Here is a 15,392-nt window from a genome sequence, read left to right as displayed (position 1 = left end):
TCTGAGGCACAAATGTCATACAACTGCTTCCCAGACAAAAACTGCAGTTTCTATTTCTTAAATTTGTCTCGTGGAGGAGTTTGGACCCCATCTTGATCACATTGTGTGTAATGTGTGTGTGTGGTGTTAAAAATGCGATTATGGGAGCAGGTTGGAAAACTGGTTCGGTTTACTCCAGTACAGATTTTCTGAGTCTGATTTAACACGGGTGACAATGAGGCAGTTGCTGGGAGTTCCTCTCATTTTCAGGCTGTTATGGCCTAATGTGTAAGTGCGCTGGATTACAGAGTTATATGTCCAGATTGAAAGTTGAAAAGTATTTTTGGAAGAGATTTTAAAGCTCCTCTCCACTTTAGCTCTGAACATTCTGCCTAATACACAAACCAATGTAAAAATGTGAGAAAGGCATTTCCAAGAAGGTTCAAAGAAAGTTGAATATCTTAAAAAGTTTTACTGGTACTTTAATTGAGAAACATTTTAGAGTTTGATTGGCGTTTGTACGTGAATGTGAACGAGTAGACAGCATGTTGAAAATGCATCAAAAAGCAGGATTCTTTGATAAACTTGAAGATGGAGCAGAACACTATGAATACACAGAGCACATATGTCCTTATTGGACTGAACGTTTTGATGTTTTGATGTTTAAATTAAGTTTCTATGTTTAAAAATGTTGAAGGAGTTACATGATGAAAAAACAGGCGGAAGAATAATAATAGAGAGTAAACGCTTCACACCAGTGAGCCAGATTACTGTGAAATACAGTGAGAGAAAAAAAATAAAATAAATATGACTCTGAGATAGAAGGAAAGAAGGAAAGAAGGAAAGAAAGAGACTTTGTTAAGAAAGTAATGTTTGCTTTAGTGCGATGCTGGTAGAATTCAACACACATATACACACACAAAGCTCTCTCTTCAGTTTGGATTACGCTGCACTCAGATCAGTGTGAATGTGGAAACTCGGGGAGAAGACAGCACAAATCCTAAAGTGGAAATTTCGGCAAATGTGCTCAGAATAGCTCTCAATGAGTGGACTAGGACTGATGTAAAGCTACAAATGAACAAAAGAATACACAAATAATGTAAGTTGTCACGGATGATGAATATTTGTAGAGGAATTGTGGCTCGTTTTTTCCTTATTGTATTCACATTCATTGATTGTTTTGTGTGCATCCATAAAAGAAGTGCAGTGTCTACTGTACATACAGCCTAAAATAAAGTCTTAAAGCAGTTTGTGAATGAACAAAATCTTCCAGCATTTACAAACCTCCACTTAAACTAATCCTCAACAGTATTATTTCTTTACACATTGTCGGTTTCTACTCACTGTGTGCTCCGCAATTTATCTCTGGATCCAGTTGTCACAGCGTTCTCATCATGACTATCGTTAGAAGAGACTTGCTCTTGTTCATACAAGGTTCAGACGACTAAGATCATAACGACAACACATGAAAATGTTGCCCGATAATGGATTTTTGCTTTCAACGAGACATTTACCATGCTGTTTGTGCTGTTTCAACCCGAATGTAAAGTAAATGATCCTTAAAATAACTTCAGCTTATTTTGAGAAAGCAATCTCACTACAAGGTCCATTTGGTAGCTGCTGATGTTCAAATTTAAAAAATGCTTCCCGAACATTTATAGACTATAGAGATTGCCTCCAAACGGCTCTCTATATAGCGATGGCTGGGCCGGCTGCTTGCAGCTAATGGTGCTAATAGAGCTAACAGTTCAAACAAAGGTAGCAGTATTGACACCGCTATCAGCTTTAAGCCGCTGTACGAGCTTTGTAGTCAGTGGACCACGCTCACATACACTAACATGCACTAACTTGCACTTATAGGCATGCATTGGCATTGAATTACTACGACGGCGTATTAGGGCCACTGTCGGGGAAAAAAAAAAAAAAAAAACGGCGTCGAGAGAGGTGGGCAATATTCTGAGATTAAAAGTCACAAATTTGCTAGTTTATTACGATGCTAACAACCTGCATTTATGCTAGCTAACTTCGCTTCCGAATGTCGCTTTTATCTTTCTAATTAATTCATCCCTACGTGTGACGCTTTGCTAAGGCCCTTAAGGTAATGGCTGTTGATGGTTATTGTTGGTTAATTTTATATGGGCCAAATTGTCATCTTATTTGTGTTTATTGAGCAGGTAGTTTGCCTAAGCTAGCGGTAGCTTTCACTTGTTGTCATAGCAACGGCAAACATCCGGGTCAAGCTACGTGATTACTTCCTCTATGACCGCTAGCTTAGCCAAACCATCCGATCAACAAACACACATACCGTAAGATGACAATTTGGCCCATATAAAATTAACCAACACTAACCATCAAGAGCCATCACCCTAAGGACCTTAGCAAAGCATTGACACACGGGATGGATTAATTAGAAAGATAAAAGCTACATTCATGGGAAGTTAGCTAGCATAAATGCCGGTTGTTAGCATCGTAATAAACTAGCAAATTTGCCACTTTAAAACTCGCACATTTTCTAGTTTTAAAGTCGCAAATTTGCCACTTTAAAACTAGCAAATTTGTGACTTTTAATCTCAGAATATTGCCCACCTCTCTCAGCTCCGTTTTTTTTTTTTTTTCTTCCGACAGTGGCCCTTATACGCCGTCGTAGATTACAACACAACACACAGAGTGTTATCATCTGTTCAAGTATTAATATATCTTCACATAGCAAATTGTTGTTTGATGCTATAATGCTCATATCATTCAGAAAACCTTTAAAGTTAAAATATGTATTCACATTGCATTCACATTGCATACACTCTTCCTCTCCAGCTCAATGAGCGAGCAAGAGGGAGAGCAGGTATAAGCACAAAGAAACACAATCACCCTCTCCTCCTCACAAACCTGCATACTTCAGGGAGCTTCTGTACACTGAGGGGCGTGAACAAGCGGCCGTGTTTGACCTGGGAATAAGAACGGGCTGCAAACCCTGCTAATTGGCTGGAGGGTACACCCCCATGTGAGGGTCCAGATGCTCTTTGCTGATGCCCAGAAGGATCACACAACAACAAACAAGGAGAACATAGAAGATGCAGGCAGAAGGTAGCGTCTCTGCAGATCCACACACCACAACACACGTCTAGCCGATCATTAGTGATGAATTACAGGGATTATTTTTGTATCAGTCTATACATTTTTCAGCAAATTCTTGGATATTATACCTTTCAAAACGAGCTGCTGTAGAGTTTTGTGCACGTGTGTCACATGAATAATGGCCCTTCGGTGTGATTCGATTTAATAAAAACTTCCCATGAAGAAAGCCTCCAGGCAGGCCAACTAACTCTCGCTGTGCTATCCCAGTTTCTCCCCCTCTCGCTTGGACACATACTTCAAATCTAATCACATCAGCGTTTATATCTACGGTCTCTCATTCAGCCGAGCCAGATTCAAACACACACACACACACACACACACACACACACACACACACACACACTTACCATTGCGGTCTATAGCAAATGGCGTCCCTGCAGTGACAATCTCATAGTTGCAGATCTGGCTGTACTGTGGTGAACAGTCTTGGTCCCAAGCTTCCACCTGCAACATTAGAACATTCACTTTTCTCCCAGTTCTTTGCCAACACGAAGAAGACTAATCACAATACCCCACAAATTTAACTGTATTATTTTTTTTTTTTGTTGCATTACGAAATCACCTTCTAAAAATCATACAAGGATGCAAAACTGTGACATGTAACTGTTATTAACTTTAAAACATAATATCTAAATACCTGTAAAATGCTGTCGTAGATTTTGCCCTCTGTGACCGATGCCTTGTATAGTGGCTCCCGAAACACGGGACAAAACTCATTGACGTCGTCCACCTGGATGTGAACCACGGCCCTGAGTGGAGGAAGGATGGGAAAAGAAGGTCGAAATGATTCATGGAGAAAAGGAAACAATCTCTAAATCATTAGACATGATTAAAATTGAGAAGTAAAGTAATTCCACTGTTTAAGAACAGTTGATACTGAAGGCAGAGAGTGAGAGGAAAACGGTTCCGGGAAAATAGATTTATTCCTGAAAAACGGGGTTGAGAAGAACTGATTAAAAGATACTTCACCTAAGGTCTTGTTTACTGGTATTTCTTTGTGAAATGGGTTCCAATTATCATCTAATGTCAATAGAACTTTTATTTAACAGGCTTGTCTGCTGACACAGTCTCATCCAAAGCCAGACTGTTTTTCAAGGTTCTAGTTGTCTCTCTACCTTCTTTTCCCTTCACTATCTCCTTCCCTCTCAGTCCGATGCAAACGCTCACAATCTCATCTCCTGGAAATAACGGCTACGTACTCCGATAACATTTGTGCACTTAAGTTTATAAATGAAGCAATAATTCCGATCATGTCGTGAAATGTTCTTCGCCGGTGACCTTGGCTGACAACAACTCGCGGTGTATCTGAAGAAGCACATCTGGCTAATTAATGGCATTAGCTTAATGAGGCCTATTTAGAATGTCACGCCGCGATAATGTCACACTCACACACACACATGCGCTGTGTGTCATTCATCATCCACCGGTGAAATTCATCGCTGATCCCTGAGCTGATAAATCTCTCTCCCCTCCTTCCTTTAGTACTAATCCTGCAGCGGCTTATTTTCGCGGCTCCTTGTCTGCGACTAAAGGACCAGAGGGTTTGATTTGTGGCTGTCCGTGTCATTTTGCCTGTCTGTCAATCTCATTCACATGGAGCTGCCGCACACTCGTACGGACGCGCAGAGCATTGATGGGCCGTTAGGGGGACATATCCTGAAGTCTCAGTCGTCACCGCTGCAGTGCTGAGAGATTTGGGGGGGAATTTGGGGGAAAAAGACAAAAGTAAGAAAGAAAGAAGAGAATGTAGAAATGGCATACAATATCTTATCAACCTACCACTGTCGCTGTAACGCTTACTTTGAAAACGTACTTTTTTTTCCTAATTTTGAGCTGTGAGTGTAAAATATAAAGCTTTTATTTTTAATTGTTTTGTATTAACTTATACATTACTTTAGAAAGAGGGCTAGTATATATCATGAGAGCAGTATTTGTAATTTAAGACAACACATCAGAAAACAAACAGTCCGACCCAGTCCCCTATCTAGCGGGGTGTTGAAATCACTTCTGACGTTTTTGCAGTTGTGTAAACCGGGTAAAAAATACACCAAGAACACCAGTATAATGCAGTCGAAGAAATATCCTGCTGTCTTTACTTTTGTGTTGGTGCCAATTTATGAACATTTTCCCATGTTGTCAGGATTTTAAAGATTTTTTTGGGGAACCTAAGTTAATATTTATTCATATGTCATGGTTCTGTTACTTTGTCCACCCACTGTAAGTCGGAAACACGCTGTCAGACAAACAAGTGAATCATTCTGAGATAAATAATAATAAGCAGTCTTTGACAGCTTTAATACAGGGCCTGACAATAACCATTTTCATGACTGAGTTTTTAGGCAGCATAAAGAAAGTTGCAGCGATACAAACATGACAAATAATTAGTGGCTGAAGTGTGTGTGAAGTCACGGAACGTGAAAAGCTTTTGTGTAATAACAGAGCTAAAAGAACACTTCTCTGACATCATCTTAACACAAATGGAACATTTTTAGCTTCAGACAGAATTTGTTGCAGGGCAAGTGTAATGAATTGGATTACACTAACATCTTCCTGTAATTGGTTTGTATTAGGTTTGTTGCAAACACAATATGCAGCATTACGTCTTGCTAAATCAGTATCAAGTAGACACACATACTGTATAAAGACAGGAGCTCCCGTATTCTGGATGCAAATAGATAAATAGAATGGATGAAATAACGTATGACAAATAGTTGAGTTGCTTCTAAGAAAATCTCAATAGGAAAACAAGCTCGATCTCTTGATGTGCCTGATATGTCTGGCATAGACAGAACAGTGAAAGCCATTGGTGTGTTTGCAAAAACACAGAAAAAAGAACATTTTGACAAAAATTGACGGCTAAACCAAACACACCCACAACACATTACCAGACATTAGTCGACTCACTTGTGGGATTTCTTCCAGTCGGCCCCGCTGGGTCCGGCCCCACAGTCGTAGGCCTGGATTATGAAGGTATACTCTTTCTGGCTCTCACAGTCCACAGGGCTACTGGCCCGCAGGACTCCCTCTCCTGAGGTGCGATTCAACACCACCGCCTCAAACGGAGCATCCTGGCCGTAGATCTTAAAGGCACAAATCTCCCCTAAAAAGACAAACAAAGGAGCATAAATGTTATTGCAGAGGTCTACACCGTAGTTCCTATCTTTAGCAGGGAACCACGTGAGAGGATTTCTTCATCGGGGACAATCTGTGAGAATGTCACCAAAAGCTGTTTATTCTCCTTTTGAATGAAGGCAACCATTTCAATCCGTACACACCCATGGCATTTAGGGATTCAAGAGCAAATTAAACCTGAGAAACACAACTGCTAAGAGTGTGAAGACATTCACAGAGAGGGGCAGAGAGAAGGATGAAGGGAAAATGAAAAATGCGAGTACGCGCAGTTCCAAAGAAGAAACATAATAGGCTTCAACATGTTTGTTCCCCAACAGTGGCTGAACATTTTGCTCAGCATGTGACTCATCAGTGGACAATGAAGATGATCAACATGGACGCCGTTGGCACGACAACTATCCAGCTTAGAGTGAGACACAATGTCTGAGATTACACTTGACATTGCTTGAAAAAACATGTCATGGGAATTATTTCTAATAACTGATCTTGTTTTTTAGCCACTTATTTTTCTTTCATGACATTGATGGTAAAAGCTTCTTCATGTATTCTTTTTGTAAGTTTTGTTTGTTTCCTTCTTTATTTCTGTAATTTTCTCAAGCCCAGCAGTAGCTTCCAGATAATTGAGTCTGAATGAAACAATGGGTAATGAAGTAAAAAAAAAACAATACACACTGCTGATATGATCAACTGCTCCCGGGATGTGGTGGGGAGAAAACTAATTTCTGATACGTGTCAACCTGCAAAAGATTGCAAAAAATTAAATTAGTTGTGTCTGTGCACTGCTCTACTATAGAAAAACCAGTGCGTTGTGTTTGCCTAACGTGTGTTTGTGGGTCTGGAATCATGTGTGGAGTTCATCCCCTGCACAAGTGCTCATGTCAGGGATTTGGGAAATCTCCTTACACAGGGAACAAAAAGCTGCAGTGCTGCGACCCCGGCCGATATCTCTCAGAACATAGAGGGACGCGGCGGTAACAAAAAGCTTCCTAGCTGTGGGAATTCTGCTTGCATGCTTAAACCCCACTGACAAATACAAAGACAATGTTCCCTCTCGCCACTGGCTTCTTTTGAATTCCCCCCTCATCTTCATATCCCGCCGTCATGGATGTGCATGTGTCTTATTTTCTCTCACTGACTTCCCTTTAAACCTGATTCAACTTCTCCCAGCCCCCTATTTGGTGAAATAATGATGCTGCCAAACAAAGTGGGCTTCAGGGTTTGATCCCCGACCAATTTTCAAGATGCCACATTGGCCTCTTAAAGGTTTTCTTATCGAGATGAAAATGTTTCCAAAATGGCTGTGGTATGTGATGTGTGGCGTATTTATAGAAAAATAATAAAAACACAGCAGGTGGTGGAAGAAAAGGCGATAAGCACGGTCTTGATCCTGCCTGCAGAGATACACAACCAGAGCAAATATGGTCTCAGATAGGACCAAAGGGAGAGGAATCTGGCTTGAAAATACCAGCGATTATAATTTACCGCCGCAGCCTTTATAAATAAACTTTGACTTGGTGGCGGGAAGCAGCAAAAAAAGGTACTTCCACTTAACGGTTTGGGGTCGGATGCAAATCCATTTTCCGCTCCATCTGTTGTGGCAAATTCATTTTTATGGATTACATTTTACAGGAGAACCTAACGGAGTCATGGAGTGGAGGAAAGATAGAGTGAGCAATAGGAGAGGAGGGGGAGAGAGAGAGAGAGATGAGGAGGAATGGAGGAATGTGATGTGCCAATGTATATGTAAATGGCAATGACAGATTTCAGACGAATTCCCACCATGTCAGCAAATGTGTACTTTAGGCACACATACTTGATTTGGTGTCACTTAGTTTGCTTCTCACCAACCCAAAACCAGAGGGAACACTATTATTTCACCCTGTTGCACTGTGTGGATGAAGTGAAGTGGAATCTTTGGTCCAATACGTCATGAGGGGGAAAGGGGTCGCCCCTTTTCACAATAAACATCATAGATTCTTGCTTCGGGGAGTTGGCCTGTTGCCACGGCACATTGAGAGTGGAAGAGTCAGCAAGACACAATTAGATAAAAACATTCATCTAAAATAGACGCCACAGAAAGCTTGAGTGGCGTAAACTGAATCGACAGTCAATGTCATGCTGTCAGGGAACATGTATTTTACAAGATGTTAAATCGCCCATATAATGGAAAAAGACGAGATGAATACAGTTAATGAGAAAATGATGCTCCACAAACGAAGACGTTGTCACACGGAGCCGAGACAATCTTGTCTTTTCCTACCGTTAGTAACAGCAGCTGACAGAGCATTTCACTTCTCACAAGTTTTTTTAAATATCTTATTTAATAATTGCTTACACTTCATTTGAATGTCCATGGATGTTTTTTAAAGGATGGGGAAATTGTAATATGAAATACAGTGTTAAGAAAAAGGATTTCATCTCAAAATAAGTCCAACTGGCTGAATCAGCTTTCCAGAAACCTATTTTTACAGATATTTTTACATGCCTCTTCGTATACTTTTAATTAGTCTTTCTTGGTTGTTGTAATTCATTTCTCACTATATGAGCACTTCATATTTTTAATTTACGTTTTTTTTTAATCCAAGCCACATAACATATTTGCAATTCACTTACAATTTGGTTTGATATCTGTCATTAAAAATGAATGAATTCTTAAAAATAAAATAATTATAATATTATCAATAAACACATGAATAATTTGAAGCAGACTTACAACCATTTGTTTTCAATGAAAAGAAAAACTTAAATGAAATTTAATTTATACACCGATTGTCTTTCTGAATTTTCTCACACATTCGCTGCATTCATCAGTACTTTTGTATTCTGCTCGACAAAACACAAACATCAGTTGCATCTTCTTCAATAATGTATGTTCACATATTGTTGATAGTGATTGCATGTATGTTGTATCTTGTTCATAGCATTTAATCACATTCAAACAACTTGAGTCGTGTACCAGAAGAAACAAACTTGCTAAAAGTTCAAAATTAGATAAAAAATATCAAATCATCTTAATTATCACTTGGGGACATACTATAAAAATGACTAACATGCAGCTAAACCATTATGGTAATATGAAGAGGGTGTGGCAAAGGCATGACTAACTTGAAATTACAGGCCTGATGCAAAAAAGACTTCAACATAAAGCGCTAACATGCTCATTAAAATGCCAGCGAGACCCAGTATACAGTATGAAAAGACAAACTGGGGTCGGAACCTGTGATTTAATTTGCTGTCTTCATCTGGAAGCCTTGGACCATTCACCTCCCCGATGCAAGACAATTATGTAAAATAGACAGACTGCGTACGTCCTTTAGGGTTAAAGGAGAGGTACAATCGTGTATCATCAGCATAAAAACATATCATGCTGTCCAAAAATGTGCCCCACATGTATCATGAGTGAAAACAACTGGAATTCATATCTGGAGTGAGGAGGAAATACTTTACCAATTAGTGTGTAACACGGAAACATCCGTCTCTGGACTTCAGGAGTTCAAAATGTGATGCATCAGCTTTGCAACGTGATTGTGATTCTGTGGCCTGCACAGCAAAACTTAAGGAGTGACTTCCCAAAGTACTGAAAGCCTCCAGTGAGCCCTCTTTCTCAGTCAAGCCTCAACAGAGGAAGAGGAAATTCAATCATGTTAATTCCTCTTCTTAATCAAATACTATTGTGACTCCATCTGTTGTGTCTGTGCCCGTATGTCTGTCTCTGTGCAGAGCATTAGACATAAAAGCTCCAGTATCGAGATTTGACTCTGTGTGTGTGTGTGTGTGGCGAGGCGGGCTGTAAGACCTTGATTAAAGTACATTTCTAAGCACACAGAGTATCAGGCGGTTTTAAGCCCTGATTCCTTCACTCTCGCTCACACTCACCCCTGTTCCTCTCGTTTAATTAATCACTGGATTACACTTCATCCCACTGACATGAAGATACGCCCTAACTAGACATGCACACACGGTATGCAGCATGTTTACCCACATCGCCAACACATGCTGCACATTATGCACCCAGGCTCTAAAAACACACACTGTGGATAAAAATGTAAATTATTTTGTTTTTATTGCAGTGTCTCACATTTTAATGAGACCCTTTTTGACCCAGCTTTTCTGTCTTCTGTGCCTCAACAGCCTCATGGTCGTATGCCTACACCAACCATGTGGCAGTTTACATCCACGTCTGTCCAAAATGTCATTTTTTCCTTATTTGATCCAATTGTATTTGTGTCATAATAAGCATAATTATTGAGTGATGGCCAAAAATATCACAGTGACTTTGACCACACAATCATTAAATGTATTGTTGATAGTTTTTAATGCTGAAAAAGAAGGGGACCAGTCATAAACTGGCTACAATACTATAATGTTATGTGAGATAACAAAATTAAAAAGAACATTTTGAGAGAAAAAGAAATGTTATTCATTTGTTGCCCCGGCGTTGGGATGTGCTTTGTTTGTATGTTTGCTTATTTTTAAGATTGTAGGTTTAATTTGAGGTTAGACTGATATCGGTTTTGCATTTAAATAGTAATTTTTTAACAATATGTACAAACTCTAACATCAATTATGAGTTATTTTTTTATATCAAGGCTAGGTTTAGGTGTGTGTATGAATGAGTATACCTGCCTACATTGTTTTGAATATATAACAATATATATAAAGGATAGTACATCTACTTTCTCAACCTTCCAGTGAGCGAAAAAACTCAAATGAATTACATTGGCTGATCATTAGAAGAAGGAACAAAAAGCTCCTCTATTTTTGCAGTTCTAGGAGGATGAAGATGAAAACAAGTGAGTCTTCACAGCCTTCCACTAAGCCTAGCTCCTGTTGGCCTTAATGGGATTTTCTCCGTCCTGTCTTAAGGTTGATGAGGACACTGAGCGGCAGGCGGTTAACTGCAGGATAAGTTGTTGAATGTCAGTGGAGCCTCTGTAGATTTTCTCACATCCTGACATGTGCTTTTAACTCTGCACTCAAAGCTTTACTCCACTACTTTACACTACAGAAACTTGAGAAGCAAAGTAAATTGATGAGACAGTTGTCAAATAAGAATCGGACATTAAAAGTGAGAAAAAAAATTGCATCGTGACTACATAACACGATCTGTTGAAAGTTCAGCACGTGCAACCACAATCTCCACCTCTCAGAATACCGAAAAAATACATAGGGTACTGACTGAAATAAATCAAGAATGGCCTTTAGGCAGCGTTCGAATAATTTACAGCGGTCTCGAGCCACAGCAGGAAATATCTCCTGTAATGTCCAATGATGGAACATTGTCAGAAACACCAGCATCAGTTTTCCCACCTCATTCATCTCCACAGTGAAAGGTCTCACTGCAAATAAATACAAATCTCCATCAATTTCTTTAGAGTCTATTTGGTGGTCTGAAATGCAATAAACGGGCCGGTATTCACACAACACAACTTGAATGTGTGTGTGTGTGTGTGTGTGTGTGTGTGTGTGCCCACATGTAGACGGTGCAGTCACAGCAGGCTCAGAGTCAGTTAAAGAGAGACATGCAGGAGCAATTCATCACAGTCTCGCCGGGCTCCTTCAGATAGCCGGCCACTTCCTAATTGCATTTGGGAGATTGTCGCACTATCCACTTGACCTCAGGGTGACAAATCAACAGCACACACAGATGGGAAGCACATGCACCCACGCAACACACACACGCACACACGCATGCACACGCACGCACCTTCCACGTTATCTAGCGCCCAGGACCGCCGATACCTCGGACAACACAATAAAGGAACGGGGAGAATTCAATATCGCAGACAATACACCTTCACTCTCCTGGGGACATGGTGGTCTGCTATGCAATTAGTGTTAATTGCAGCCTCTGAAGTTGTGGGATTAGAATTCATCGGATGAGCTGCGGCTGTCAGTGTGGGCTGTTAATTGAACGGCGTGAAGTTGTAGTTTGTGTGACTTAAATGCTGAAGAGGAAAAGCTCTGAAAAGCCTTTTGGCTGGAGTGTTCATAACCGATAGGAAGGAGTGGAGCGTTTACCGCTGACGGCACAACAATGAGCAGCTAAAAGACTACTTGTGACTGAAAGATCAGGAGTTTGAGTGTCGTGACAGACTGCAAAACAACTCTCTCTCCAGCTTGGTGCTTAAACGCACATTTCTCCAGTGACAATAAACAGAAAAAAAAGGTAAACGCATTGTTTACCAAAATAGTCGTGTGAATTGTGAGTGGGGTCTGGCTGATACATCTAACACTGGACCACAAAGCCTAGTTTTTCGCTTCACCACCACCAAATGGAAAGAGAACGCCGGGGGCGTGAGCACTGTGGGGGACACCGTTGACATTGTAGTACAGAAGAGGTCAAAGAGATCCAAAGGAGTGGATTAAAAAGTGATTGAGACGAGAGACAAAGCTGCGGGAGAGATAAAGGAGGAGGAAGGATACAGAGGGATAAAACTACAACCTGTGATAACTAATGCAGGTATAAATACCGCGATCAACCTCTTGAGTATCTCAGTGGGCTTTCCCCTCCTCTTGCTCACCTTCTCTTCCCCACGTTCCTTCTCGCTAAAGCAGATTTCACAGCAGTAAGCAATTATTCAGCTCTTAACATCAACCCTCAGATGCCCCGCTCAACCCTCCACGCTCTCACCCTGGCCCCGACACGTCTCACCCACTCTTGTTTCTACCCTCTGTCTCACATCCCCCTCCCCCCCTGCTCACCAGTCGCCTGCTGTTGCCAAAGCTGAAACAGACATTTCCGTCTACTCGCAGCGGAAGGCAAAGAAAAGCACTTGTTACCCGGAGCAATGTTTGTAATTTTCAATGATCATTTTTGAAATTCCACAGGAGACCGGAAAAAGCTATGCATTTCATTAACATAACATCACTGCGACCATTCTCCGCGGTCAATCTGCTCTCCTGGCGAGCCTTCTTCCTACCTAACATCATCGGTTTATTATCTTTTCAACCCAATCCCTCCCCTCCTCCTGTCTCCTCTCCTAAGTGCAACTCACATCATTGGGATTCTTTTCTTTTTCTACATTTCCGACGACCCCTCTGTCGGAATGAGGGCTGACATTGTTGGTTCGGAGATCACCATAGACCGTCAGGTACAGCGGGGAGTCTCTGTAAGCCTCTGAGCTGTAAATGTCACAGTGTCTCTGACCATGACCTCCCTCAGCTCAGCAGCTCACCGAGAAGAGAGCGACACGGCCCGCTGGTTTATAGAAGACACGCACACACGGTTCCTGTCTTATGATGCACAAGCTTCCCTGCACACAAACACACACGCATACACTCACACGGGCCGAGGCAGCGATGCTGGAAGATGGTTTTTATTTTCCTGATATACAATATTCGACGATATATGTGTTCTGATTACAATATAAATTTGTGGTTTGCTTTGCTGCTTAAGAGTGGGTTATTTTGACTCATGAATTAATTACATAAATGTGCCCTCATTTCAAGGGCATGCGAAAATGCATCTAAAATTGAGGCAGATATCCACAGACCTACGCTTCCTACGCTAATTGATAATTTTTCATTGTAACCCATGAGTATTGGGTTTGTGTTACTTTGATAACCATACTGCCCAAAGCTATCCAACTCCACAGCTAGAAATCTCTGTTTGTCTGTGATTTCTTCCCTCATCTCCAGAACCGTTCATATGATCCGCTTCACACTCGGTGGGTGTACTGCTGAGGACCCAATGGCGTTTTTTTAATTTGGTTGCAATTTCGACACACGACACGCAACAAGCACACTGTGTTGCAGCAGGGGCAGAGCTTCGGGGCTCTGCTGGCTCGCATGTGTCGTCTGTGTGGGCAGATAGCGGCTGGTTCACTTCAGCTGATGCTGGATCTAGTCTTCTAAAGCTGGACTTTGGAAATGTTAGAACTGAACTTTTCTTCCCCGGGGGCCAACAAGCACGAGCGGATATTTCATAGCAACAGCGCCACTCTGCCATTGCACCTTCAATTGTGTATGTTTTTGCATATTAATAAGGCTAATAGCGTTGCAGCTGGAAACTACTCTAAGTCGTGCCTGGCGATGTATGTTAGTGGGTCGGCTGAAATATGCAACATGATGGCCAAACATTTTTTAAGGGACCCTGAAATCTCTCACATCTCCAAAAACGATCGCAGGAAATTTCCAAAGGGGCATTATTTTCATAAATTGACCACATATTGGGAATCTAAAGCGTTCATTTCTCGCATGAAACCATTAAAACTTGAAGAAGTCAGAAGTGGACATAGCCTAGTGGACCTCATCCACTGGTTTGTGGCTTAGGGTTGAGTTCAGCATTTTGGCGGTCACCATTTTGGAATCTTTGCAACCAGTGAACGGAAGTGACCATATTTGGACTGCAGAGGAGCGACGGGTGGATCTGATGAATACAAGTGGCAACCCGAGCAGCACCCTTACTGGATCTGGCTCCGTCTGGCTTCTTGTGTGAAGCTGTTCACAAAATTAGCTTCATAATTCAAGGTAACGTTTCCATCTAAATGTTCAAGTCATCTTAGAGTTGTTTACTGAGAAAATAAATCATGTGAGAAGTAGAGTAATCGCATAGACTTCCATGCAATTTGACTTCTATTTGCAACCAGAGGTGTCGCCCCCTGATGACCAGGAAAGAGAATGCAAGTTTAAGGCACTTCCGCTGTGGCTTCACTTTTCCGAGCCGGATTTTGCCGCCTGAGGAAAACTTTATAAAGTGACACTTGGTATGTGAATAGTATGAGTTTTGAAACTGAACTTTTGTCTAGCTCCAAAAAAATCTTATCATGGAATTAAAGAGATGGGGATCAAATGTTAAACCACACCTGATGGTGGTTTTATATTAAGTCATGACAGATATGCACACTGCATATATATTGTACATTCATCCAGCTAAAACAATATAGTAATAGAACAGTCCTCAAATAGATGCTACTGTACCTTCATGAAGGTTAGCGTTGGTATCACACGCTTCCCCTTTTGTCTCAGCAGGCCCTTTTTTTCTCTCCACATCTAATGAATACTTGGGTATGCAATCATTTTCACGTTAGATGTTTAACTATTGCATGAGTTAAAGCAAACACCACATCAATGAAACCTGGTGGCATTTGAGAACCCCGGGAGACCTTTTGCATGCTGATGCACGCTTATTAATATGACACAACTGA

At 41.1% G+C, this 15,392-nt stretch overlaps 1 protein-coding gene across 1 annotated transcript in view; it reads right to left on the bottom strand.

The window, feature by feature from the left end:
* clstn2a (calsyntenin 2a) overlaps nucleotides 1–15,392 on the bottom strand; it is a 129,681-nt gene that overhangs the window by 35,714 nt on the left and 78,575 nt on the right. Inside the window, exons 3-5 of the mRNA XM_084008015.1 lie at nucleotides 6,016–6,211; nucleotides 3,749–3,860; nucleotides 3,459–3,555 (exon numbers count right to left, since the gene is read on the bottom strand). Coding sequence (XP_083864141.1) covers nucleotides 3,459–3,555; nucleotides 3,749–3,860; nucleotides 6,016–6,211 — 405 coding nt within the window. The remainder of the gene's footprint in view (nucleotides 1–3,458; nucleotides 3,556–3,748; nucleotides 3,861–6,015; nucleotides 6,212–15,392) is intronic.

This window comes from Eutrigla gurnardus (assembly GCF_963514095.1).
Source record: "Eutrigla gurnardus genome assembly, chromosome: 4".
Lineage (NCBI taxonomy): Eukaryota > Metazoa > Chordata > Actinopteri > Perciformes > Triglidae > Eutrigla > Eutrigla gurnardus.
Note: the sequence above shows the minus strand (reverse complement) of the source record. Positions and strands in the feature narration are given on the sequence as shown.